The sequence below is a fragment of the Pan paniscus genome, chromosome 10 (assembly GCF_029289425.2).
Source record: "Pan paniscus chromosome 10, NHGRI_mPanPan1-v2.0_pri, whole genome shotgun sequence".
Classification (NCBI taxonomy): Eukaryota; Metazoa; Chordata; class Mammalia; order Primates; family Hominidae; genus Pan; species Pan paniscus.
The window spans coordinates 53,894,368-53,921,761 of NC_073259.2; the positions used below are offsets into that span (position 1 = coordinate 53,894,368).

General features: G+C 34.4%; 1 protein-coding gene across 1 annotated transcript in view; it reads right to left on the minus strand.

Moving 5' to 3' along the window:
- LRRK2 (leucine rich repeat kinase 2) overlaps positions 1-27,394 on the minus strand; it is a 144,216-nt gene that overhangs the window by 106,769 nt on the left and 10,053 nt on the right. The window contains exons 4-13 of the mRNA XM_003825726.7: positions 26,253-26,341; positions 23,867-24,001; positions 21,357-21,491; positions 18,294-18,425; positions 12,066-12,185; positions 10,637-10,779; positions 10,467-10,546; positions 8,993-9,099; positions 4,631-4,760; positions 2,238-2,362 (exon numbers count right to left, since the gene is read on the minus strand). Of these exons, the coding sequence (XP_003825774.1) occupies positions 2,238-2,362; positions 4,631-4,760; positions 8,993-9,099; positions 10,467-10,546; positions 10,637-10,779; positions 12,066-12,185; positions 18,294-18,425; positions 21,357-21,491; positions 23,867-24,001; positions 26,253-26,341 (1,196 nt within the window). The remainder of the gene's footprint in view (positions 1-2,237; positions 2,363-4,630; positions 4,761-8,992; positions 9,100-10,466; positions 10,547-10,636; positions 10,780-12,065; positions 12,186-18,293; positions 18,426-21,356; positions 21,492-23,866; positions 24,002-26,252; positions 26,342-27,394) is intronic.

A 27,394-nucleotide genomic window follows, 5' to 3' on the forward strand; every position in this document is an offset into this window, starting at 1 on the left:
TAATTGGACCCTAAATTATACACATTTGCCATAATGTATATCTTTGCCACTAAAAAACCTGAATATAATCTAGCTAATAAATGAATACATGTACACCTAGGTATCTCATAAGAACCTCAACTTAACATGTTCAAACCAGAATCATATTCAACCTCGAAACTACTGGAGTATTGCTACCATAGTTACTTGTTGATACCTAGAATGATACGGTACTGCACGGCATGGTACATTACATCGGGTACAGTACAGTATGGCGTAATGTGGTAGTATAATATGTTAGCATACAGTAAATGATTAAGCCTTTACCTACTAGAAGAATGTACTTACATACTGATATGCTTATAAAATGTATTTTTTTACATTAAGTACAGTCCTCAAGTGATTATTTTCAAGGGCACCCATAATACATCTGATTGATTGTTGACTAACAATTTTCCTTCAGGATCAGTTTAAGAACAATAAAAGAAAAGAAATACTGTATTCAAAACTTGCTTTTGGACTAAAAGAGTATTATTTTATTAACTAACAGAAACGGTTTTTGAGTGTCCTTTGGTTATCTTTAAAACCCAAAACCTCCCTCAAAAGAATAAGGCTGTCAACTTTAAGGATAATCAAAAGGCATTTTTATTGTTTTTAATTACAATCTAAAAATAAAATTCAATAAAACATGCAATAATATTTTCAAGTAAAATTACATCTGTTACATTATGTCTCAAAACTAAGCTGAAACTATGAATAGGACACCATGATTCAATTTTTAAAATACTGATTGAATAGCCACCAGAGGACTGGGGGGCCCAGAAAAAAATGACTGAAGAAAGCTCTGTCCTTGAAAAAACTTTTATATCGAGTAATACTCTTATACAGAGAAACAAAATACCTATATAACTAGAGAAAATGATAGATTTAGGAAGATTTCATTTTAAAAGAACAAAGCAAAAATGACTTCAAAAGATTGGGAACTTCACAGAACAAAGTATCATCCCTCATACTTAGGGATCACGATGTCACATCAAACAGATCTCCCAACCATCTGTCCAATCTGCCCTCTCATCTGTGTTTCCATTGCTGGGTCCCTTCACTGGGTCTCACTTGACTACCATGGACCTCCAACCCAATCTCCTTGTATCTAGTCTCTCTCCCTGTCTATCAACCTCTGCACCACAATGCTATTGTCTTTAGTTGCAAATTTCTGTGTGACACTACAATCTGCAAACAATTTTAATAAACTTGGATTGGCTTCCATTTTTAAAAGGCAAAAATTTTTTAGCACTGCATTCAAGGCCCTTTTATTTGGGCCTCAGCCTTTCCTTCCACACTCATCCCCAAGCACTCCTCTCCTTATCCTCCATGCCTCACTCACCCCCGACCATGTGCACTTTCTTCTGCTTGAAATGTCCTCCTTGGCCTTTCTACCAGGCCAGCTCTATCTACCCTTCCACCTCAAATATTACAATCTCTGTCCTACTCCTTTGAAGAAATTATTTGTGCCTCCATCGATATTCTCAAAGCCTTTTATATATGCATCTATCATCGCCTCTCTCACACTGCCTGTTAATTATCTATTTACACTTCCATCTACCTCTAAGCTCCTATAATAGTACAGTTGTGCTTTTTTTTCCAATTCATCTTTTAAAGTTTAACATCATCACAGTGCTTAGAACATAAGAAGCACTTAATAAATGTGTTGGATGAATACAGACATAGGTGTTTTAAAGGGGCTTTGGAGAACAAATAAGGTGATAACAGATGTCAGTAACAATTAAAGGTGGGTGGAGGGTGGAAGCCATTGAGGTAAATGAGTACAAGCCACATTGGAGAAAGATTAATTCAATCATAGAGTAAGAAAAGGATAGAAATGAAGGAAGAGAACAGGTATGAAAATTAGCTAACAGTACAATTCAAACAAGAGAAAAAAAGCTTGAACTCAGGTCATGGCAACAAAAATAGAAAAGAATTATCAGAGATGAACACCCTCCTTAAAAATAAAAGCTCCACATTTTACATTGTAGTTACTTTGTATAAATAAATTACTGAATTCATATTGTTTTCTTATAAAAATTAATCTAAGTGACTCTTCTGCATCATATTTAACCTCTTTTTGGTTTAACAGAAAGATTTACATTTAGTCGACAGAAACTAGTCTTTTAATATTTGCCTAGAATATTGCTATTTCATGAAAAATCAAAAATCCACTTAAATTGTTATCTCTTCCCACAATCAACTATGTAACTTACCAGGCACTATAAAATGTAAAATAGCTCGAAGCGCCTCCAGCTGCACTGGTAATGATGTCTCATGACGTTTCATAACTGTTAGTATTTTGGGGACCACTGCTGCCATTATATCCAGGGAAGTGTTGCTGGGGATATAAAATTGGCATGCTTATTGAAAGACTGATCTGATTCAATGGTATAAACACCAAATTGAAGTAAGTACAGGAGGACAGAACCAATATATTTTATCAGGAAAGACTATATGAAAATGCATTTGAAATCAGTAGTATGAGCATACATAATTTTAATTGTCTAAACTTTGAACTCATAAGACAGAATTCATAGTAACCCGGGAATTATTTCACTTCATAAAACTAACAACATCCTTCTGACCTACGATGGGTCAACAACAACAATCCCAGCAGGCAGGTGTTGTTATCCCCATTTTCTACATGAAGAACTTAGACAGATAGAGGTTAAATATTCAGGTCTTATCACTAGAAAGTGACAGAGACAAGGCTGGTACCCAAACTTGTCTGACCCCAAGACAAGGCCTCTTTACATCACACGAACCTTCCTCTTCCAGATTAACATCACTGGACTTCTTATAAGGTATTTTTAATTATTTTTAATTTGTTTTACAGTCTTGGTTTCTCTCAGGTATTTAAGCTATTCTTTCTTTTACATATGAGCAAATGTCACTTGACTAGAATGCAGTAGGTACTATGAACTTTAATACAGTCAATCCTTGCTTTGCTTGTTAACTGAAACTTGTGCATATCAGAACCATGTTCTCACTTTGCATGGTTCTGTGGACACTGAGATACATTCCTTCTTTTCCAACTTAAAGTCCCAGTTTAAACACATCCCTCCATTGGAGCCTCCCCTCCTTGGGTAACCCCAGCTGGGTCCACTCTACTCTTACCATTGCGTCTTTTACACACTACTGCCACTGCATTCTGAGACTGTATTATAATAATCTGTTTACTTATCAGTCTCTCAACTCACATGAGTTCTGTAGGGGCAGACACACTGTCAGAGCCAATGCAGAATCTCCAGGACTGCAACTGTACACATTTTACGTAAGAGCATGCAGCGAGAAACATTAAATGCCTTGCCCAGAATCTACAGAATCCTAGACTGGAGTTTATTCCGCTGTGTTTTTGCCTCATTTGTAAAGGTTTGCACACTTCTGGCACCATTAAAATCAACATTTAAGATAAACTTTCATCTCAGTGTTCAAAAACAACACTTAAATAAGAGAAATACAGCTTAGAAAGATATATAAACATAGATTAGTTAGACTGATGTTAAAAAGAGTGTAACCCTACTTCTTACAAGTCTGCAGTTATGCTACATTTCATGCTATATGCACTTCATTTATTCACACTTAGTAACAGTATAACAACAATAGATACAATTTGTTGAGTGCTTAAAATGCAGCAGGCATTATCCTAATCCCTTTGTAAAAATTAATTTATTTAATCGTTACATTCTAAGCTTACAAATTTCAAGGTTATTATCATTCCTCTTTACCAATGAGGAACGTGAAGTTTTAGAGATGAAACAGTTGGCTCAAATTAGTAGCAAAACCAGGAAGAAAATTAGTTTTTACTGCAACTTCTGTGCCAATTATTTTTTTTGCACATGAGAGTTTTCTATATAGCCTCTTTTTGTTTGAAATTTACTCAGACAATGCCAAATTTACATCATATTTTTTGGCTTAACAAAATGCAAAAAGGCACTGAGCCTATTCTACAGTAGGTACCTTCTGCATATTATTCATTTTTAGTCTTTTAAACAGGTGTTTTTTTAAGCCACAAGTTCTGCCCGCACCTACCACCCCTCACCCCCACCTCATCCCACCCTGCCCCACCACCATCCACACATAGATCAAAGGATATGGTCTCTGTTGTGCCACTAACCGCCAGCTATATAATCTTAGCATCTCTGCACTTGGACTAGATGTAGTTAAAATTTTCCCTAACTAAGGATTGAGAGCAGGAAGAGAAGACAAAGTTCATTCAGATGAAGGAATAATATATTCGTTGTGAAAGAGCAAAATTTAGCCATAAACTGATTTTATCTTTTATAACTTTCACACACACAATAATTAGAAAAACTGCTGTATGCTATGTGCTATACAATTACCACTTTTCAAAATATAGTCAACATCAAGCATCAGGTTCAAAAGCAAACCTTCAACATGTTTCCACAATCTTGCCATTCCTTTCAGTGTTCAGATAAAGTAAGTCTATGGTACTAGTGACACGAGATTACATTGCAAAATGCTTCAATTTTCAAGTGTCTTATGTTTTTCTTTTTCTTTTCATTGTTAGAAATATGCTTGAAATATTGATATTCTACCTGGCCCAATATGATATATTCTGTACCAGTTAATGAATCTATATTACCTTCCTTCAAAAAGATGATTTAGCATTTTACAGCCACTTTCAGCCACTTCAGGAGAATGTATGTGCTTCTGCATTAACTCCAAAACATTCAGGTGTATTCCTTTTGATAACAGTATTTTTCTGAAATTAACTGAGATTTTTTAAAATGTTACTTATAGATATGAAAGCATATTTTCATAATTTTACCATAAGCTTTAGAATATTAATATAGTCCAAATTTACAGGAAAGCATATACAAGAGCACACATAATTTATAGTTCATTGACAGCTTAAAGATAATTCATGTTTATTTCTTTAAAACACATGTCATTTCCAATTTTTTTTTGCCTTTATTAACCCTTTGTTAGGATTTTGTTTTAACATTTTTATTCATAGAGTAGATGGTTTTAATGTAATCACCGTGTCTCTGTCCATTGTGAAAAGAGTGTTTTTGCAGGAAAAAAGAAATCTGTTTAAATAATGGTCTCCAAAATAAGAATGAAAGTTAAATTTTATTCCAATACTTAAAACAAGTTCACAAATAACTGCACTTATGTAAAGCTAAGACTAACCAGATATGCTAGACACTGGTGGGCTGGGAATGAGTTATAAGCATGTGGAGGTATCGACCATTCACTCAGCTTTTTGGGAGTGTGGGAAATGAAGGGGCTGTAACAGGCTTGGTTGCTTTCAGCCTTCAGCTGCTTTGTCCATTTATCCCAGTGGACTTTACAAACATTATAATTTCTATATATGCCATCATATACAAATGAATGGAAAGCATTTACATAGAACATAAGTAATTACAGTTATTTTCACAAAGTAATGCCAAAGTCTAGGAAACATATAGATATGCTTTACAACTGGTACTTCACTATTTGTGGAAAGTAACTATATTCCAGCAATAATGATTAAGGAATAATTTTCCTCTTTTTTTGTTGTTGTTTCTTTTTGTGACAGCATCTCTCTCTGTTGCCAAGGCTGGAGTGCAGTAGCATGATCATAGCTCACTGCAGTCTTAACCTCCTGGCCTCAAGTGATCCTCCTGTCTCAGCCTCCAAGTACCAGGGACTACAAGTGTGCCACCATGCCTGGCTAATTTTTGTTAATATTTTGTAGAGAGGGGATCTCACTATGTTGCCCAGCCTGGTCTTGAACTCCTGAGCTCAAGCAATCCTCCTGCCTTGGCCTCCCAAAGTGCTGGGATTACAGGCGTGAGCCACCACAACTGGCCAATTTTCCTCTTTGTAATAAACTTCCTTCACTAAACATAAACCTACTGTCTTCAAGTTTCCACATAAATATCAATTGTCTTGAAGCCGCTATAAAAATATCAGTTCCAACATTACACACTGTGATTCAACACTTTGAAAGTGGCAGAAAAAGAAACATAAAAAGTTTTAACTTAAGTACTGCTTTTAAAATAAGTAGTCTATCTTAAGAAGATAGGACAAAACATGGAAATAAATAGAAATCACATACACATTCTAAAATACTGCCAGAGCCTAAAAAACTCATACCTTTTAAACACATTCAGAATATCACATATTAAGATACAATAAAGAGTTGGTTACTTTGCTTGATCACATCAGAAGTTGTAATAACCTTTCCCAAAGTGGCTAGCTTCTAGCCAAGAAGACACTTTAAAAGACAAAAACGACACTGGGTCAGTGGTTCTCAAACTTTAGTGTGCATCAGAATCACCTGGAGAGCTTGTTAAAACATGGATTGCTGGGTCTCAACTCCAGGGTTTGTGATTGAGAAGGTCTGTATGGGGTCCTTGAATTTACATTGTTTATCAAGTTCCCCCAGCAAATGCTGCTGGTCCAGGAACCACACTTTAAGAATCACTATCCTAGACAGTAATCCAATGTGTGATTTGAAAATTGCAAGCAATAAACCTAGAAGAAGAAATTTCATCATAAAGTCACGTTAGACTTTATAGAACATTTTACACACTATCGCATTTACCAGCTATCTACATAATACTCTTGATCTCATCCACTCCATTTTAACAGGAAATTAACTGCTTCCAGAGGCAAAAAACAATATGCGACGCCCTGCAGGTCTTACTCAATAGTCACCTTCTTTCCTGGCTGCCTATTCACAACTTCATCTCCTCTGATGTCTAACATATCATATTCTCCTTCCTTGCTTCATTTTTTATTCTTAACTGCCTCAAATATTACATATTTTAGTTAACCTTATTATCTTCCCTACTACAGTTTAAACTCCATGAGCCTGGGATTTTTACTTAATGAATGCATCCCAAGTGCCTACAGTCACTACACACTTGGGAGCTCAATAAATATTAGTTAATTAATTGAATAGGAAAAATGTCACACAAAATGTATGCAACCTTGGGACCTCCATGATTCCAAGGACTCAGTTCTTCTGCCTGCCAGTGTAGCCATTTTTTCTAAAAACATAAAGCCATGCTCAGCTCTGCACACCCAAAGACACCCAAGTGTCTTTCAATGAGAAATTGCCCAAGAAAGTTGATGAACGAGCTACTCAAGTTCTTCATGCTTTATTAAGGCAGAACTCCAAAGACAATACAAAAGGATCTGAGGACATTTTACCTGACAGGGGATCAGGAACAAAGAAGTAAGGAACTAGGAAGAGCAGAAAACTGAACAAAGACATCAGGGTGGACTCTGAATGTAACCAGTCCTCAGACACCACAATAGGAAGCAGTCGAAATTTCACAAAGTTATGGTTGTTTGATTTGCATATCAAAGGAGATTTCCAGGTGGTTATGAATGATGTCACCAACACAACGTTGTCTGTACATAGTAAAAGTCTACCTCCACTCTAAAGGTGCCCCAACAGAAGCCACAAAGTCCAGTCCTCATTTTCAGGAGTGAAATCCCTGTCCAGACCTCTTTAACTGCACAGTAGAATAAGAGAGATTCGAGAACAGCGATTCCCTCTCCTTCCCCTTTGACTCATTATCCTTGAGGAGCAGCCCCTGTCTGTCTGTCAGTGCCCTGGCCACTCCAAGCGTTTTATTAAAGTGCCTTTGGAGAGGTGAGATGAAAAAGGAGGAAGAGGAAGAAGAAATGATTTTCCTCTTTATTTGACTTCAATAATAATATAAAGAAACATGCATGAGGTGGTTGCTTTATTTTTTTTCCACCCTATCCAGTTTCTCTATTAAAAGCTGATGCTTACACTGGTCTCTGTCTCTGACTTTCAGTGTTTTTCTCTATTTTTTGCCCTCTAAAAATGTCCTGCAAAAGCTGCCAAGTCCCGATGCCTTTATGATGAGTTTTCACCTAAGGATTTCTGGCAGTATTCCTGTTTATGGGGGAAGAAATTTGAGCAGCCTGAACCATAATCTTAAAACTCATGTCTTTCTAAAGGGATACAAGCCATTTTTCTCTTCATAATTATACAAAGCTATAAGATTTATAAGAATTACATTAAAGAACCATTTTTTAAAAAAGTATAGTGTGGAAATTTATAATAGACAATTTTACCAGATTTTAAAATGGTGAATATCTCTCTACCCAGTTGCATTTCTGTGAAATTTTCCCAAGAAAATAACAGGAACCATGTATAAAGGAAAACAGAGGAGGAAAGTGAACATTGGTGTTTACTATGGGTTCCAGAAACATCCCACTGGACACAAACTAAAACATCATCAGTAAGAAATTGGTTCATAAAATAGAATACAGGCAAGCACTGAAAAACTACAAAGCTATTAAAAATTATAATTTGGGCCGGGCACAGTGGTTCATGCCTGTAATCCCAGCACTTGGGAGGCCAAGGCAGATGGATTGCTTGAGCCCAGGAATTCGAGACCAGCCTGGGCAACATGGCAAAACACCATCTCTGCAAAAAATTAGCCAGGTATGGCAGTGCATGCCTGTAGTCCCAGATACTCAGGAAGCTGAGGTGGGAGCATCACCTGAGTCCAAAAGTTTGAGGTTGTAGTGAGCCATGATCATGGGACTGCACTCCAGCCTAGGTGACAGAGTGAGACCATATCTAAAAACAAAAATTAATTTAAAAAATTAAAAATAAAATGATAATGTGAGAATACACATGTATCAACATAAAAAAGAGAATAAATAAAATTTGGTTATAAAAGAGTATAATATGATCCCATTTCTACAAAATACATAAAATTTTGTATATGTCATGTGTGAGTTTACACATAGAAGTCCGGAAAAATATACAACAAATGTTTATTTTATTCTTCATCCTTTTACGTATATATTCATAATCCATATGTCAATACATCTCTACACATAGAGATACCTTTCACAATATATAGCTTTATAAATTATGTAAATTTTTCACAGTATATAGCTTCTATAATTAAAAATACCACAAAAATGTGTTTCCCTTTATTTGAAAACATGGCCCACTGCTTACCATTTTGTTCTAAGAGAGTTGACAATGCATTCGCAGATGCCTGGAAAACTTCCTTTGATGAAGAATGCATAAGCATGGAGAGCATCACTTCCCTATGAGCTGGGAAACTTTCAAAAATTCAAACAAAATTTTAGTAGTAATCTTTTAAATAACTATCTCAAATTCTCACTTGCTATTATCAAATATCTCTAACAACAATTAAGAGCATATAAACAATATTTCATGCCACCTCCACTTACAAGAGTGAATTATAGTTCATTTTTTAAGACTCGAATTAATTAAATCCTAACAAATTAGTATTTTTATGCTTTTTCAAAAGCCAATACGCAGCAGAGAGAAATAAAAAAGCTCAGCAGATATGTAAAGAGATGCTGAGGAAAAAGGTAAAGTGAGGAGAAGAGAATGGAAACAAGAGAGGAAAAACTGAAAATTGTAAAGAAGCAAGGTAGGTTTTAAAGATGTATAACGTAAATATATTTTCTTTGTTTTAATAATATATTTATTTTAAAGTTATCTTATGGATATTGAAAAATAGGTATCCTATGAACTGAAATTTATAAACTGCGACATGAATCTCCCTTACCCTAATCTCCAAAAGCCTTGCTCAACATGAGATTATTAAGATGCCAATTTAGCATAGTTTTCAAAAGAATTACTGTTTCTTGTCAAAATGAAAATATTTAATTAAGTAGCATCTGTGTTATTAATTCCCTTCTTATCAGCAATAGATAATTAAACAAATAGACGGTCAAGATTTCAGACATAGAATACTACTATTTGTTTCCAAAATAAGTCATTCACTATTTAAAACCCAGAGGATACCCATTGCAAATAGCACAAGTATAATCAATCAGTTGCCATAAAACACAAAGGCTCACGGATATGAAACAAACCTGATATGCACAAAACTCCTTGCTACAGCTTGTATCTTTGGGAGAGAGTGCCGGTCTTATGATGTTTGAATGGCACTCCTATTGAAAGAGTTATCCAGAGATGACAGCTTCAAATAACTCTCTCGAAAGAAGACAGGTCAACTCTGTCACATCAGATGGGAACTCATCATAGGAAGCTCTCTAACCAAATCTAATTTCTGATATTGACAACCTGCTGGCTAGTCACCATAGAAGAAAAGATCACAGATGGCTCTGCAATTTCTATCACCCAAGATGAATTAATATGGCATTTTAAAACGATCAGCCAGAAAATAGAAAGATTCTTTCTCCATGATTCATGAATTACCAAATGACCCTTGATTCCAAATCTCTCAATAATAACTCTCATTCTACCTTTTCTAACTCCTGAAGGTGATGAGATCAAAATACTACATACCTACTACTATTCTGCAGCAACATCTAAAACTAAATGCCTATATCAAAAATATTTCTAACAATAAAAGTTATGGTTAAGGTATTTTATAGGTATTGATTTAAAATATAACTGAAATTTTCTATCATATAAAATCAAAACTACTAACTGGCCATCTTCATCTCCAATCTTCTCATGTAAACTGTTTTGGTACATAAGGAGATTATTTAGTGCCCAGCATGCGGCCTCCTGGATTAGGGGAGAAAAAAGAAATCTGTCAAAATATAAATGACTGGAAAACATAATTTTGAATAACTCTAATATTTATGAGAGTCCTACCTGCACGTGCTTGTTCTTTCTATGCCACGTTAATGCTTTGTAACAGGCTTCCAGCCAAAACAATTTATCTTCTTCCCCCTCATCATCATTCTCTTGATTCTCATTCTTTTCCTCTAAATCTTGATTTAAGAAAATAGTCTCAGCTTGAAAAAAATTGAAAAATATATAAAAACATTATATATATTATCTACTTAACAGTTTGACCAACTCTAAGTCCATATTTTGAAATATTACCAACAGAATGAGGTGTGCTTTAGTAGAAGCCTTGGTCAATTACAAAGATAATTTTTAATATATTATATGTCTCATAATGCTACCATCCTATCCAGATAAATAATAAAATGAGGAAGAAGGTACCGAAAAAAAAAAAAACCTAATAGACGAGAGGAGGATTATTTGAAAAGATTAGTTCATCACAGCACTATTCACAATAGCAAAGACATGGAATCAACCCCAATGCCCATCGATGATAGACTAGATAAAGAAAATGTGGTACATATATACCATGGAATACTATGCAGCCATAAAAAGGAATTATCTCATGTCCTTTGCAGGGACATGGATGGAGCTGGAAACTATTATCCTCAGATAACTAACACATGAAGAGAAAACCACACACTGCGTGTTCTCACTTATAAATGGGAGCTGAACAATGAGAACACATGAACACAGGGAGAGGAACAATACACACTGGGGCCTGTTGGGGGATGGGACTGGAGAAGGGAGAGCATTAGGAAAAATAGCTAACGCATGCTGGGCTTCATACCTAGGTGATGGGTTAATAGGTATAGCAAACCACCATGGCACACGTCTACCTATGTAAAAAACCTGCACATCCTGCACGTGTACACCAGAACTTAAAATACAAATAAATTATTTTTTTTGAGATGGAGTTTCATTCTTGTTGCCCAGGCTGGAGTGCAGCGGCACAATCTCAGGTCACTTCAACTCCTACCCTCCAGTTTCAAGCGATTCTCCTGCCTCGGCCTCCCGAGCAGCTGGGATTATAGGTGCCCGCCACCATGCCAGACTAATTTTTATATTTTTAGTAGAGATGGGGTTTCACCGTGTTGGCCAGGCTGGTCTCGAACTCCTGACCTTGTGATCCACCCGCCTCGGCCTCCCAAAGTGCTGAGATTACAGGCGTGAGCCACCATGCCCAGCCACAAATAAAAATTTTTTTAAAACAGATTAGCTGCTTAATGACAAAGCTAAATCAAGAATGATGTAAAGCAAAACTCTACATTGAGATGTGTATATTTGTCACAACTGTTAGTTTCCTTGAAAGTATCCTCTACTGGAAAATGAGCTACACAGGACAGAAGAGGCATTGAATACTTCCATCTGTACATATGATTCTCTTGTTACAATGTTCATATTTGATGTCAAATGCCTCTGTAAGAATCCCCTTTTTAGTGAAGTTACTTACTGAGGAGGGCCAAACAGCTGAGCGCTGAGATCTGCAATGCTGCGTTCTCTGGGTACTGCTGCACAGCTTTCACCACAAACTCATGGACTTCATTTAATACCAGGATATTGAAAAAATTACCTAAAAGTTAAGTGAAACATTAGCTGAATTCTCATCCATGGAAGTTAAATTACCTTTAACATATAACACTATTTACATCAATAATTTTGAATGGTGATGAATATTCAATGGCATTAAAACATTTACTTTAATTAAAATAGCTTAATACGATTGAGTAAAGTTTTGAAATTTTATTTTATGCTGTCCTTTAATTATCTTACTTAGACAATGGAAGTGATTGAGCAAAAATAATGATACTAGTTTGCGTTGTATTAACTGCATGTTCTCTGATTCCCTCTCACGTCATGTCTGTGACACACGGCACGACAATATTCATTGTGTAAAATAACTTAATTTTTCTCTTTTAAAGATGAAACTCTTAAATCCGTCCTTTGGAAGACCCAATATTAAATCATTTTACTGAAACACTCTTCTTTCACTTAAAGGAATAGTGCTTAGAAAATTCATTGGCATGTTTACCATTATTTGATCTTGTCTATGATGATCTCAGAAAAAAAAAAAAAAAAGATATTTCACCACCTCCAACCCACCCCAGGAAGAAGTCCCATACCTTTTTATACCCACTCTTCTGAGAATTAATATGATATCCAAGAATCTAAATCCTTATGAGGAAAAACTTTATCTGATACTGCAGAAATATGTACCTTCTTCTATTTGGCTTATTTGTAACTCACTAACAGTTACCAAGCTTCTTTCTAAAACAAGGAATTGAAACTCCTATTCATCTATAAGTGTAACTAAGTGATCTCTGAGATACAAAGCCAGAAATGGAAAAGATCCTGTATCATAAAAAACCTAAAGCCCAAACTAAATATTCATCAACGGCCTCACAACCAAAAGGCAGTTTAAGCAAGTATGGAGCTCCTTTACCAACACCTTCCCATGCTGTTGCCTCTTCCACATTCACCCACCAAGCAAAAATTCTCCACAGCCCTTAGTGATCACTAGTGTTTTCAAAAAGATTTTCTTCTACTTTTACCAGCTTGTCTAAACTTGGGTTGTCCCCATCAGTCTCTTTTCCCTATTATACCCACACCACTGCCAACAGCTGTTCGGTCACTGAATCACTGTGTGACTCAGAAAACAGCAGGAAGACTGGACTTATGTTCAGGTAACTTGTGTGAAAATACGTAGCAAATTATACAAAGCCTTTAAATGCATTAAGCCCATAATTAGATTACATAGTTTGGCAAAATGTTAAATATTTATTTACTTGAGGTTTTAATTTTAACTATGAAGAAAAAGTTAAGAGTTTTATTCAGCTACTTTTGAAACAATAACAGCAACAATAAATTCTCTACCCATTAAATGGAACAAATCATCATCCACTAAGAGATAATCAAGAGAAAAAGATTCTTTACCTGAAGATCAATTTGATCACTTTTTATTTTCAAAAAAAGTTACAGAATAATACAAAAGTTACATATGACATGACAGTTGCCATGTTTTATTTAATTTTAACAGTATAAAATCAAGCACCTTTAATGTGCTGTTCTAGACAATTTGGCAGTCAAGTAGCATTTCCCTGATCACAAAACAAAACCACTTCTTCTTCTGGCTCATTTCAAGAAATTAAGGTGAACTCACATTTTAATGTAACATGTGCAAGTTGTAACTTGACTGTGGTAAATTGTAAAACATGAAACAGAGAATTGTACAGTAGTGTGCTACTCTGACACCTGGATTTAAGAAATCGACTTTGAATTAGATTAAAACATTATCAGATATCAGCCACTTTGTATAACTACAACCTTCTCATGAAAAATAATGAATAAAGGGTCACCTGATAGAGATAAACTAGTAAATGGATACCATGTTTAGAAGAAATACTTTGTTTAGGGATGAAGAAATTTGGGTTCTCAGCCTGATTTCATCCCTTACTGCTTACATAATCTTGAATAAAACACAAAGATTGATGAACCACAGGACCTCATCTGTAAATGTGGAAATAATAACAATATCCCATCTCCCTAGATAGTTGTACGTATCAAAAAATATATATATTTATATATAAATGTATATATTTATATTTGTATATTTATATACATCTGTGTATAAATATGTATATTTATATACATCTGTGTATAAATATGTATATTTATATACATCTGTGTATAAATATGTATATTTATATACATCTGTGTATAAATATGTATATTTATATACATCTGTGTATAAATATGTATATTTATATACATCTGTGTATAAATATGTATATTTATATACATCTGTGTATAAATATGTATATTTATATACATGTGTATGTATATTTATATACATGTGTATGTATATTTATATACATGTGTAAATATATATACACATTTATATACAATGTGTATATATTTATATACATATTTTTATATACAGTATATAAGTAGATTCATATATATGAAGTATGTGAGTATATATATACACTTTGGAAACTATGAAAGAAATGTGAAAATATTAAAACATTATCATCTTAAAGTTTTAGTCATATAACAACATTCAATAAATGCTTGTCAAGGAAAGAAATAACAAACTAAAGTTGTGCATGTAAAATAGAATTCAGCTTACAAAAAATTCATTTTAACTGAAACTAGGAAATTTCCTAATGCTAAAATCAATTTCCAAATTACACAGAGGATATAATCATGATACTAGAAGTGAAAATACAAGTTGCTACAATGGAGACATGTCAATTAGTTTTTTCAAATGATTAATGATTTTCCTCAAAATTTGTAACAATGAAAAACTAAATGCCTATTATAATAATCCTAATTTTGTACAAAATATTCCTGGTTATCCTTTTGAGAAAATGTCATCAGAATCAATGTCCAACAGTTAACGATCATTCCTTATTATTCAGCAACCACTCTCACTTTTAAATGCATTGTTGTCCTCACAAAAATATCAAGGAAATTTCCAAGGTGTGTGTTGAGGGGCAGAGCGAGTTCAAAAAGAAGCTGAAACAAGAGCTGTGAGTTGAACGCCAGAGTAGTCTTGTGGGAAAGCATGAATCCTGGCGCTGCATTCAACAAACCAGTTTCGGACTCTCTGCAAGGTAAGGTCTCAACCAGAGTCTCCCATATTAAGCCTGGATCATATCCTAAACTGCTCCCAGGTCAGTCCTGTGCTCTGACTCCTGGCAAACACCTCTGAAAGAGCATCTTTAATTTAAGTCCTCAGGATGCTCAATCAAAGAGAAACTCACAACCATACAAGAAAACAAGGCTCCGCAACTGACAGGCAGTCAGCCTAGAAGCAGTTGGTTTAGACTCCCCAGAACTTTATATATAGTTATCAGATACAAAACACAAAATAGCCATGTATTAATCATTAAATAAATAAAAGGATGTTTTTAACAAAAAAGAAAGGGTAAAAAAGAAAAAACAAGAGGCTGCCAAAACTCACCTGGTATATGTGAAAATAAACAGAGAAGATTTTTTAGAAGTGTTTTTAAAAATCTAATAAATGACCAAGTTAAATTTATCAGGAAGTGCAAAGTAGCTTAGTATTAGAAAACCTGTAGATGTATTTCTTCATATTAACATAATGAAAAGGAAAAAAAAAAGACTTACATTTTATGTATATTTGATAAAATTAAATATTTTAATATTTTTAAGCCCACATTGTAAAAATAAAAGCAAACATTTAAAAGCCCACATTGAAAAAACAAAAGCAAAGAAGAAATAAAATAAAATTTCTTAACAAAATTTTTTTAAAAAATTTAAACCCTTGTAAGATGCATTATTTTGGATGGGAGAATATTAAAAATATTCTGTTTAAAATCAAGAAAAAGAGCAAGACAAGGATGTCTAGTATCAATGGTTCTATTTAACACTATATTAATAATTCTGACTCATGTAAGAAGACAGGGAAATGAAATAAAGAATATAAGAAGCAGAAAGGAAGAATTCAGACTGTCATTATTTACAAATTATATAATTGCTAGGTAGAGAACTTAAGTGCATTTAGAAACAAATTGTCAGAATTAACAGAAGAGTTTAGAAAGGTAGGTTAGTTCAATATACAAAAAATCATTTGCATTTCTTTATGAAAACACAGTTCAAAAATATGATTTAAAAAGAAATACCATTTACAATAATAATAAAAAATAAGATACGTAGCAAAAACTAAGATGTGCAAGACATGTATAGAATAAATTATAATGTAAAGATGTCAGTTCTTCTTAAAATGATCCACATATTTTGTGCAATTCCAGTCAAAATCTCAACAGTGTTTTCCAAGGAACTGGACAAGTTAATCTTATAATTTGCATGGAATAGTAAAGGCCCAAGAAAAAAGGCAAGCTGTGCCTAAAAAAGAATGTATGGTGACTTGACCTATTAGCTTTTCAGATATCAGGACTTACAGAACTATTAATTTAAATAGTGTTATATTGATTCAGACAAATCAGATTAATGCAACAGAACGCCAAGGACAGAAACATGAATATACATGTTTACATATTTATATACCACATGACTGGGAAACAGGTGAACCTCTAATAAATTGTGCTGTGATGGTAACTAGCTCTCCACACTGAAAAAAAGAGGAGGAATTGGGTTCTTTACAAAAACAAACTGCAACAGTTTAACAAACGAGTAAGATTTGGAATAAAATATACAATATATTTATTATCTTAGGGAAAGGACAGATTAAGATTTCTTAAACAAGATACATAAAAAAGAGTACATCACAAAGGAACTGATTATTAAATTTAACTATATCACAAAAACCACCATAAAGATGGTGAAAAGACATGCTACAAGTCAAGGGAAGGTATTTTCTTTTTTTTTTTTTTTTTCACTCTTGCAAAAAACTGTGTTTATTTTCAGAGATACCTTTGAAACTTCAAATAGACAATGACCCTTCCTCAGTCAACCTGCGGCTACCTCTTCATCTCCTTTTTTTTAAAAATTATTATTATACTTTAAGTTTTAGGGTACATGTGTACAATGTGCAGGTTAGTTACATATGTATACATGTGCCATGTTGGTGCGCTGCACCCACTAACTCATCATCTAGCATTAGGTATATCTCCCAATGCTATCCTTCCCCACTCCCCCCACCCCACAACAGTCCCCAGAGTGTGATGTTCAAGGGAAGGTATTTTCAATACGTATAACCTACCACCAAAACATTATTATCCAGAATCTATGAATCGGTTTTAAAAAGACAGACTATCCTGTGAACAATATTGATAAATGACAGATTGCATATTTCACAATGAAGGACATACCAATGGCAAATAAATATTTTTTAAAATATTAACCCTTATTTATATATGGAGAAAATATGTATATCTCTGCATCAAATGTTAACTGTTCTTTTTCAGTTATCTGCTTTAACACAGATAGTAGTAGCATAAAATAAGAAAGAATCCAAATGTCCATGGATAGAAAAATGGAAAAATAAATTGTGGTATTTCCAAATAATAGAATACTACATGCAACCACATGCAAAAATATTTGATTCTTATAATCATAGCACTGATATTTGAAAATTGCAGAAGACAACATACAGTATGATTACATTTTGATGAAGCAAAAGCAGGCAAACATTAACAATTTTGCTTAGAGAAACATGAAAATGTAGTAAATCATATTTATAAACAAAAGATTTGTAAACACAAAATTCTGGATAGTGTTAACCTCTATAGAGAAAGCAAGGGCAGGAAGAAGCCCAGGGTAGCTTCCCCCACTGGGAATATACAACATTTAAGTTGGATAGTGAGTCATTTGCATTATGCTTTATATTGTATATGTTATGCATATTTTTGTATGTATCAATTCTTACATAATTATATTTTAAATATAGCCTCAACAATAAAAAACTCATCTATAGAACTACATCTATAAAAATAAGATTAAGATAATACTTCTTTTACATTCTACACATCTATTTTTGACACTCCTTTTAAAAGTCCATCTAAGCACAGCAGAACAGTTTGGTAATTTACAGTATTTTCTTTTTGTTTTAATTTATTTTTTCTGGGATTTTACAATATTTTCATTCAAAGTATGTCAATATGCTACTTATCCATTATTATGCAACATATATATGTTTTATATATATATATGTATATCATACAGAGTGTGATGACATATTAACTAAGAAACTCACCTAATGTAAGCCTATGGAGCAAACAGCAACTCACTTCTTGAATTCTTTCACTGATAGGGAATGCTTTCATAGCTTCCACCACAATATTATAACACCTGACATTGCCACTCATGAGGACTTCCACATTATTGCCTGAATTTAAAGAGATCATAATTATCAATAAGGTAACCATGTTCTCCTTTCAAATATGCATACAAAGACGTCTTATATAGACTGTAAATAGATGGCAGCATAATGACTGCATTTCCAAATTTAAACATCATGTTCTTTAAGTAGCTGTAAAAAATACTATGCTGTTCATTAATAACATAATGGGGTGTAGGACTAATCTTTGGCATTAAGGAAAATTTACTTTATTCCTGTTTCTTGGCTTAAAGCCTTAAGATCAAAAAAAGGAAAAATTCAGAGTACTTTTAGTACTGAAAATGAAAGGAAAAGTACTGAAAATGAAAGTCTGGAAATGTAATGTATTGGTCATAAGTTTTCAAATAAATAAATTGGAGGGTCTATTTCTTTTTTTTTTCCAGACACATCTTTATTGAAAATTGCCACAGAAATAGCTGCTAATTGTGTTGTGATTGATATAGATTCTGCTGTTATAGGTTGTGTGAACTTAGTCACGTTGTTTAATCTTGTTGGTCAGTTTTCTTGTTGGTAAAATAGGGACAATAATGTAACATATTTTAATAGATGTGCTGAATATTATAGAATTTAATATGTAAAGTGCTTAAAGTTTTATCTCCCATATAACTATCATCACAATCTTCATCATCACAACCATCATCATCGTCATCCTGGAACTATAGGATAGATAATTTCTGAAGTCATATTAGATATGGCTCATGTTATATTGCTTACCTTTTTTTTTTTTTTTTTTGATGTGCAGAAATAGGAACACTTTTACACTGTTGGTGGGACTGTAAACTAGTTCAACCATTGTGGAGGGTCTATTTCTTAACGAGGCTCAACCCCATTGGAGAATGACTTTTGCATTGTTTTTTTTCCCCAACCAAAAGAAAGAAAATCAAGAATATGTCACCAGATGGAACAGTTAAAATCAGCTATGACCTGTTTCCTCCATTCCAGAAGGGCAACCAATGTACAAGGCAGCAAAATCAAGCTTCCTGAAGGCTCCAAAATAGGTGGAAGAAAAGATGGGAGAAGGAAAGAGAGGAGGCATAATATTAAAATATAAGTCTTAGGGACAAACACAGGTAAAACAGAAAGGAAAGAAAGACTCTACCAGAAAAAGCAATTAATCAATAAAGGGAGTGAGGTGTGGACCTACATGGAGAAAACATGTATATCTCTGCATCAAATGTTAACTGTTCTTTTTTTGTTTAAAAAAAGGTTGTTTGCAAAACATTTTAGTATTTGTTTTGGCACAGCCAAAACTAATCAACTGTTTTCACAAAAAGTATATTACAATGCTTAAACATAGAAAAAAATTAACAACGTAAGGAAATGAACTGCTTTGACTCAGAACAATAGACTTAAAGACTGAAAAGCAAATGTTTTTCAGTTAGAATCAGTGTTTTAAAAACTTTTGATTTCTTAATTTTTAGCTGCTACTTTCTTGACTTTTGCATTATGAATCAACACATTTTTACTGGAGTTATGTCCGATGTGGGTGGAAAACAATGGATTCCAAAAACCTCCAGCCCAAAATAAATAAATAAATGAATAAATATAGCCGAGGAAAAAGTATAATGAAAAACATATTCAGTTTGTTGGCAGTGATGTCTCAGAGAAATGTAAAACCATGGCCTTTCTCTATTATTGTTCAGCCCCACCCACTTTCCAGTGTTTAATTTCCTGTGGATAAGAAAACATTGTGATTTTATAAACATCACCAAAAAAAAGCATTCTTTCACAAGGGCATTGGGTTTTTACTCTGCCTACACCGAAGGCTCACATCTTCAGATTGACACAGTGATTTCCATATCTGAAACCATAAATGCAATTACATATAGTATACAACACACATATAAAATACATATTGTCTAATAATCCTGTCAGTGATTTTAGAACACTTATTACATACCAGGTACATTGTTTAACTCTAATCCTCAAAACTTCACATGTGTGAGGATGAAAATATCACTAGATAAATGCATATGTATATCCTGTAGAAACCCACACAAGTAATACATGAAATACAAAGTGTTAATGGTCACTTACAAAACAAAACAGACTATGAACCATTAATACAAAACAAAACAGAATATGAACCATTATTTTAGCCTAATAGCAATCATTGGTAGCAAACACATCAAATTAATTTCTTCTGATTAATATTTTTGGTGAAAAATGTGGCTAAATTTCAAAGCATCATTAAAATGCTAATCAAGAGTCACAATAAAATTCAAACTCCTTCATGTGGCTTTTTAGGCCCTTCATGCTCTCCACTCCATGTCTCTGGCCTCATTTACTGACTCTTATCAAGCTCTCCCTTGCCTCTGTCAATGAAACACAAACGGATAGGATATTTGGGGATGTGCATGCACAGCGGCACACACGCATGCACGCACGCACACTCATAACCCCACACCTTTACTGAGCTACTTTTGTCTTCTTGAAGGCAGTCTGCTCTCTCCTGATCCAGCATCTTTACATTAACCATGCCCACTGCCTGGGCCACTTTGCCTGCATTCTCACTTCAGGTCACACCTTCATGCACAGGAAGCTCTACTTATTAAATCTTTGCTAAGAGACATTGCCTCACTTCCTATTTGATCTCCTAACTCTAGGTACTTCTGCCATCTGCCATCACTTCTGCCACTGTAATCACCTTTGTACTTATCTGTGTCCCCCATTGTACTACAAGCTCTGAAAAGGTAAGGAACACATCTGTATTTTCCACGATTGTTTCTCCAGCACCAAGCCCACAGCCAACTTCAGTATAATGTCAGTGAATGTAAATTAATTAAATGAATAAATGAATGAATGGGTTGAGCATCCACAAGTTTCTAAATAATAAAAATATTGTTAAAATATACTCAGAATGAGATATATTGTAATTTTTCAGATACAAAAAATAAATAACATTTAAATGCTACTTACAAGGAATCGCTAGGGAATGTAAACAATGCAGCACATGAAGCACAATTTCCTCTTCATCTTTAAAATTTGTTAACGCACTTAACAATATCATATAATCTTTGTTCTCAACAAATTCAGTCAGTTGCTCCTCTGAGACTTAAAAATGAAAGACAAAATACTGAATAAGCTTAAAGATGATATGAAAGTTTAATTATTCAAAAATTATAATATTCATTATAGTTGTGTGAGATACATCAAGTGTAATCTCCTTAAATAAAAAATATATTTCTGTGAAGCAGCCCTTCCTAAGAATGTTATAATGAGAAAACAAGCTACGGAGATTCAAATAATTTTGTTTCGGCCTATGTTAGGTACTCCATGTTTTGAAATGTAAAAGTGCTAGTCAGCAAGCAGTTCTCAGAAAAACAAAATTATTTACAATTTCATTTGGGAAATTCTAGAGAAAACTGACAGTGACTAATAAAGATGGCCAACTGGAACTGGACATATTGCAATATTTAAAGGGGAGGCATTAATGGTAGGCTGCTGAAGGGCAGCTCAGCTAAATGTTTCAGTTCAAGAGTTGTCAACTTGAGCAAATGGCAAGTAATCAGACTTTGAAATACTCTGTCTTAGTGGTTTTCCATCAGACAGCAAAAATATAAATCATTAATTTTCACAATTAAAGTCATTTGATCAAGCCAGTAAGTTCCATTTGGAGTCATTGTTATTGGGCAACAACCTCAAAAACATGTATAAAATTATAGTTTATCTAGCTTGAGAATGGTGCCAGAAATATGTTAGAAAACACAGCACTCTAAGTGATCAACATTCATTTTTTTAAATTTTATGCCAGAGTGTCCCTATAATATAATGTGAAATCAGTTAAGTTTTCCTAACAAGTGAAGAATATCATGGAACTTTCTCACTTTATGGTCTAGTTTCCACAGTACACTTTCAAATTTTGAAAATTAACTTTATAGTCACCCCTGAGTCCTGGAGAACTTGATACTCCTGGAAATATCAGAAATTTTTCTACTCTACATTTATAGTCATAACGCTCTCAGCACTGATGGTTTTTCTATTGAGTAACATTCTTCTTTGTAACATTCTATGGTCTACCTCCAGTGTCTTAGATGGACTAAACAACGATGGTGATAAAGTGATGCTAGCCCTCCTTCCAGGAAGAAGAATGTGCCCCTAAACTTCCACACAGAAGATTACAGACCCTGCAAGACAATAGAACCTCAAACTTTATCCTAATTGTCATCAAAAGCTTAGTTGCAAGATAGAACATTTATACACGACAGCCTGAAGGAATTCCGTACTCGCTGTAAACTATCTTCTACTTCACGGTGTATGATTATCAAAGAGCTGGGTACCAGGCCCATGCTATTCTGACTTTTGACAGAGTCACTCTCGCTGCAATACACTTTGTATTCCTTGCAAAATGTATGTCCTTTATTGTCTCATCCAGGAAAACCCATGGGAAGATGTTTCTCAGATCTCCCATGAGACCAATTGCTTCTCCTGAATAATAGGTTTACTTTTATCTTAAGGAACTTTGTAACCACTGATATTTACCTCTTTTCTTTGTCAGATAGGAAGCAAACAGACAAATTTCTGGCCCACCCCTTTGTAAATATGCAGGACCTTAGAAACACAGTAAACTTAATCTAGCTTTATATTATTGTCCCTTCACCCATTTTCTCATCCATTTTGTTTACTCTTGTGTATTATAATTATCTATAAGCTGTTTAAAATCCTTCTGGGAGGAGACAGGGAATTCAACAGTTATCAGGTGATCTATCCCATTCTGGGAACTGCAAGAAATTAGACTGGTAAACTGATAACTGACACAGGGCCCACATAAATCATGCTTATCTAAACCCCTAGCACAGTTGGCTCTCATAATGATACAAAAGGGGCTCTTAAAATAATTGCTAATTGAACTGTACTGTCACAAGCTCTGTGTCCTCAGGCAGAATGCTCACTTCACTGCTGTGACCCACTTCCTCCTAAGGTCAATGGAAAGACTAAACAAGGACTCCAACCAACTCTAAAATTACATAATAATCTCAGTTATCAATCTCAGGGCCAGGCTATGAAATGCATATTAGTCTTTTTCCTGAAGGACACTTTGTAAACCTTCAGGCTCTTTATGCAATTTCTATGATTTCTGGTGATGACTCAACATCATAATCCCAGTGTAACCTATGCTTGGCTTCACAGTTTTATTTTTTCTTTCATAGCACCCACACATCCAGTTTTCAAAGTAAACCTTATGCCTTGTTAAGCAATTGAAGAAAGTCTACTCCAGGGGCATGATTTATAACCCACGAATGCAATTCACCCCACCAAAACAAGCAATACTTCTGAATTAACCCCATTCCTCACCCTTGACAGACAACTCCCACTTCTTAATAAATAGTAGGATTTTAGAAACCTTCTTCTTATTATAACTGTGTTCTACTTTTCCCAGTATAAGCCTTTTTTTCTTATACTTTAAGGAATTTGACATTTTAAAATACCTCTCTCAAACAGCACATGTAAAGCTTTGCATCCAAGTTTCTGGACTTCATCATTGGCTGGAAATGAGTGCATGGCATCAAAAATTAACATGAAAATATCACTTTCTTCATCCAATATCAGCAAGGTGATTTTACCTATTTTAAAGAGAATAATATGCTCTGAGTAAAGAGCTGCTTTAACATTTAATGTGTTAATTTTTACATGAATTAATTTTTACATGAAGACTGTGAATGGTTTGTAGACCCATGGTTTTCTTGTTTGTTTGTTTGTTGATAAACCACTTAACTGCCCTAGATGTTAGACTTATCAAGCTCTAGATCTTTATAAATGAGATAAACTCCCAGTTCACTTTACTATAATTTCATGAGTCTCAATCAGTACTTCTAGCCTAGACAACTTGCCCCAAACATCTGAAATACATTCTTATGCCTCTTAGACAACATCTGAATATTCCACAGGTACCCCAAACCTGGCCTACTCCTGTTCCCTGTCTTCATCAATGATACCATAATCCAATAGCTACCCAAGAGAAACTCCTGAGTCATCTTCCTTCTTCCACCCTCCTTTCTCTTCTCATTCTCTATCCAAGCAACAAATCAATTCATTACCAAGTCCTTTAAGAATATCTCCTACACATCTTGAAGATTCCTTTTGAACAAAACTCCTTTTGAACAAGGCACCTTCATTCCTATTGTGTTTTGCATTCTCATCTAGAATGCAAAAACAGTTGCTTAATTGCTCTACAGTCCCCAATTTCTATCCACCTAGTTTATTGCCTGCATTATATTTCTAAAACACAAATGTGGTCTTGCAAATCCCCTGCTGGAATCTACTAAGATCTTCTCATGATCCTTAGTATGAAAAACAAGACCCTTCACACAACTGACTATAGTACATGTATCTCATCAGCTCCTTTCCTTCCGCACATTATCTTCACTCCAAATATGCTAAACTCTGCTCCTCACTAAACATTTTTTTTTTGGTATCTCTTCGTACTTGAACTAACTGCATGTCACACTCTTGCCTTTTACTATACCAAACATTTCCTATCATAATCCAAAACTTAACACAAACAGCATCTATTCTGTCAATAAAAATAATAATACTGGAATAGGAGTAGTAGTACTGTATGAGGCTAACTTTAATATATTCCAGTGTTGGTAGATTTTTCATATTAATAAACCCTCATCTTCCTGTCCATCGCCAAATGGAGAATGAATCTCCATCAAAAAAAAAGAAAATACCTCCCAAGGGTGAGGTTAAATTAAATCATGGTTAAAGACTGTTAGTGCATGCCATACAACATGGTCATAAAAAGCTGTAGTGAAATGTTGAGTTCCTTCTTGTTTTTCCCTCATACTCTCATCTTCCTCTTTCTCCAGCATGGTCTTTACATCTCTTAGCAGGACTGATGAGGACAATTCAAACCTTCCCAATCACACATCCAGCCTCTCTCATGCTATCCTCCCAGGCCTCTGCACCCATACTTCTCTCAACCTAAAAAGCCCTCCCCTACATGGAAGGAAACTCCTCCCAGCCCTTCAAGATTAGCTCCCTGTGAGCAGCCTTTCTTCTCGGAACCTTATATAATAGCCAGTGTCCAGCACAGCAATGCCCACAACTGTTGCATCATTTCAAGATTTTTTGTTTTCAGGTCCGTTATCTACCAGGCCAAAGTTTTCTCAGGGAAGGAACCTGACATGGAGAATCAGACCCTGTTTCTACCTCTTAGTGGCCAAAGCAACTTCTCTGCACTTCAGTGTTTCTCACTTAGAAAACTGAGATAAAATCCCTGTCTCAAGGGGTGTTTTCAGGTTCAGGTGTTTAAAAGCATGTGAAGCATTTTACTTGTGAAGCCTGGCATCTAGCAAATACTCAAGAAGTAATCCTATGTGTTTTCAAAATGTAACGATTATGGCATACTCCAGAACATATATTATAGAAAATTTATTAAAGATATATAGGGAGAAAGAAGTAATAGTGGCAAGGGCAGGAATGACCACTAACCTGGGGGAATATGAGATGTAGGTCCAGATTTTGGGAGCAAACATCAGACTACCAACAGAGATTTGGGGATAATATATAAGGTAATGTTTAAAACCAAGGTATTGAATGAGATTTTTGAGAGGCAAAGTATAGAGAAAAGAGATAAGGAGAAGAGATGGAAACAGAAAGAATTTTGGAAATAACTGATATTTAGATTACATTATGGCTGTCCCATCACTAGGTCTAAAAACAGATGCAATTTTAGGACATTTAAATCAAGCTACCCTAATCCTGATCTTTAAAAAAAAAAAAAAAAAATACACACACACACACATTTAGTTAATGGTATCAACTTTTTTTTTAATTTGAATCAACACAAAAAACATATACACATATTACCTGAAGTTAGGAGGAGATCTAAGGTCTTCAGTCCAATCACTGACAAGTTTACACTGGCATTATGAACTGTTAGCATTTTAAGAATCAATCTGGAGTTAAAAACAGAAATCAAGATAACAATGAAATATCATACTCAAAAGTTTGCTTATTTGCATTTTTTTTGCTCACCTATTTTTTATTACTCTCATTGTATTTAATTCCCTATAGTGAAGCTCATGTGTTTTTGTTGCCTGCTTTTAGAGACAGGGTCTTGCTGTGTCACCCAGGCTGGAATGCAATGGTGCAATCATAGCTCACTGAAACCTCAAACTCCTGGGCTCAAGTGAGCAATCCTCCTGCCTCAGCCTCCTGAGTTGCTAGGGATACAGGTACATGCCACCACACCAGGCTAATTTTTTCATTCTTTTTTGGAGAGACAGGGTTTGCTATTTTGCCTAGGCTGGTCTAAACTTCTGGGTTCAAGTGATCCTCCTGCCTCGGCCTCCCAAAGTCTGGGATTATAGGTGTGAGCCACCGTGCCTGGCCATGTGTGTTTGTTTCTTTCTACAAACCTGAACCAGGCTTATAAAAACTAACAGGGAATGTTAATTAGCTTGACTGTGGTGAATATTTCACAATGTACACATATCAAATCATCAATTGTATACCTTAAATATAAACAGTTTTTAATTGTCAACTATACTTTAATAAAGTTAAAAAAAACAAAAAAAAGTCAACAGGCGACTATTATGTGTCTCATTTAAAAAGTTAAAAGCACTACTTATTTTCCAATAAATATTCAAATTCAAATATTCAGATTCACTATTTTCACCCAACTCCATATTCAAAATATCATGAAGCCTTATATACATTGAGAGTAAACCCATTTTTATGTATGATGTAAATTTATAAATTATCTTAGACATGTTGATATATTAAAATATAGAGATATAATAAAGATGTTAGTTTGTGTATATAAATTAAGAATTCATTTGAATATTTAAATTATTGATTGCTACTGTTTTTAAAAGAGAAATTAATGATATATTAAAAAGTAGTGGGCCGGTGGCCGTTGCTCATGCCTGTAATCTCAGCACTTTGGGACGCCGAGGCGGGGGGATCATGAGGTCAATAGATCAAGACCATCCTGGCCAACATGATGA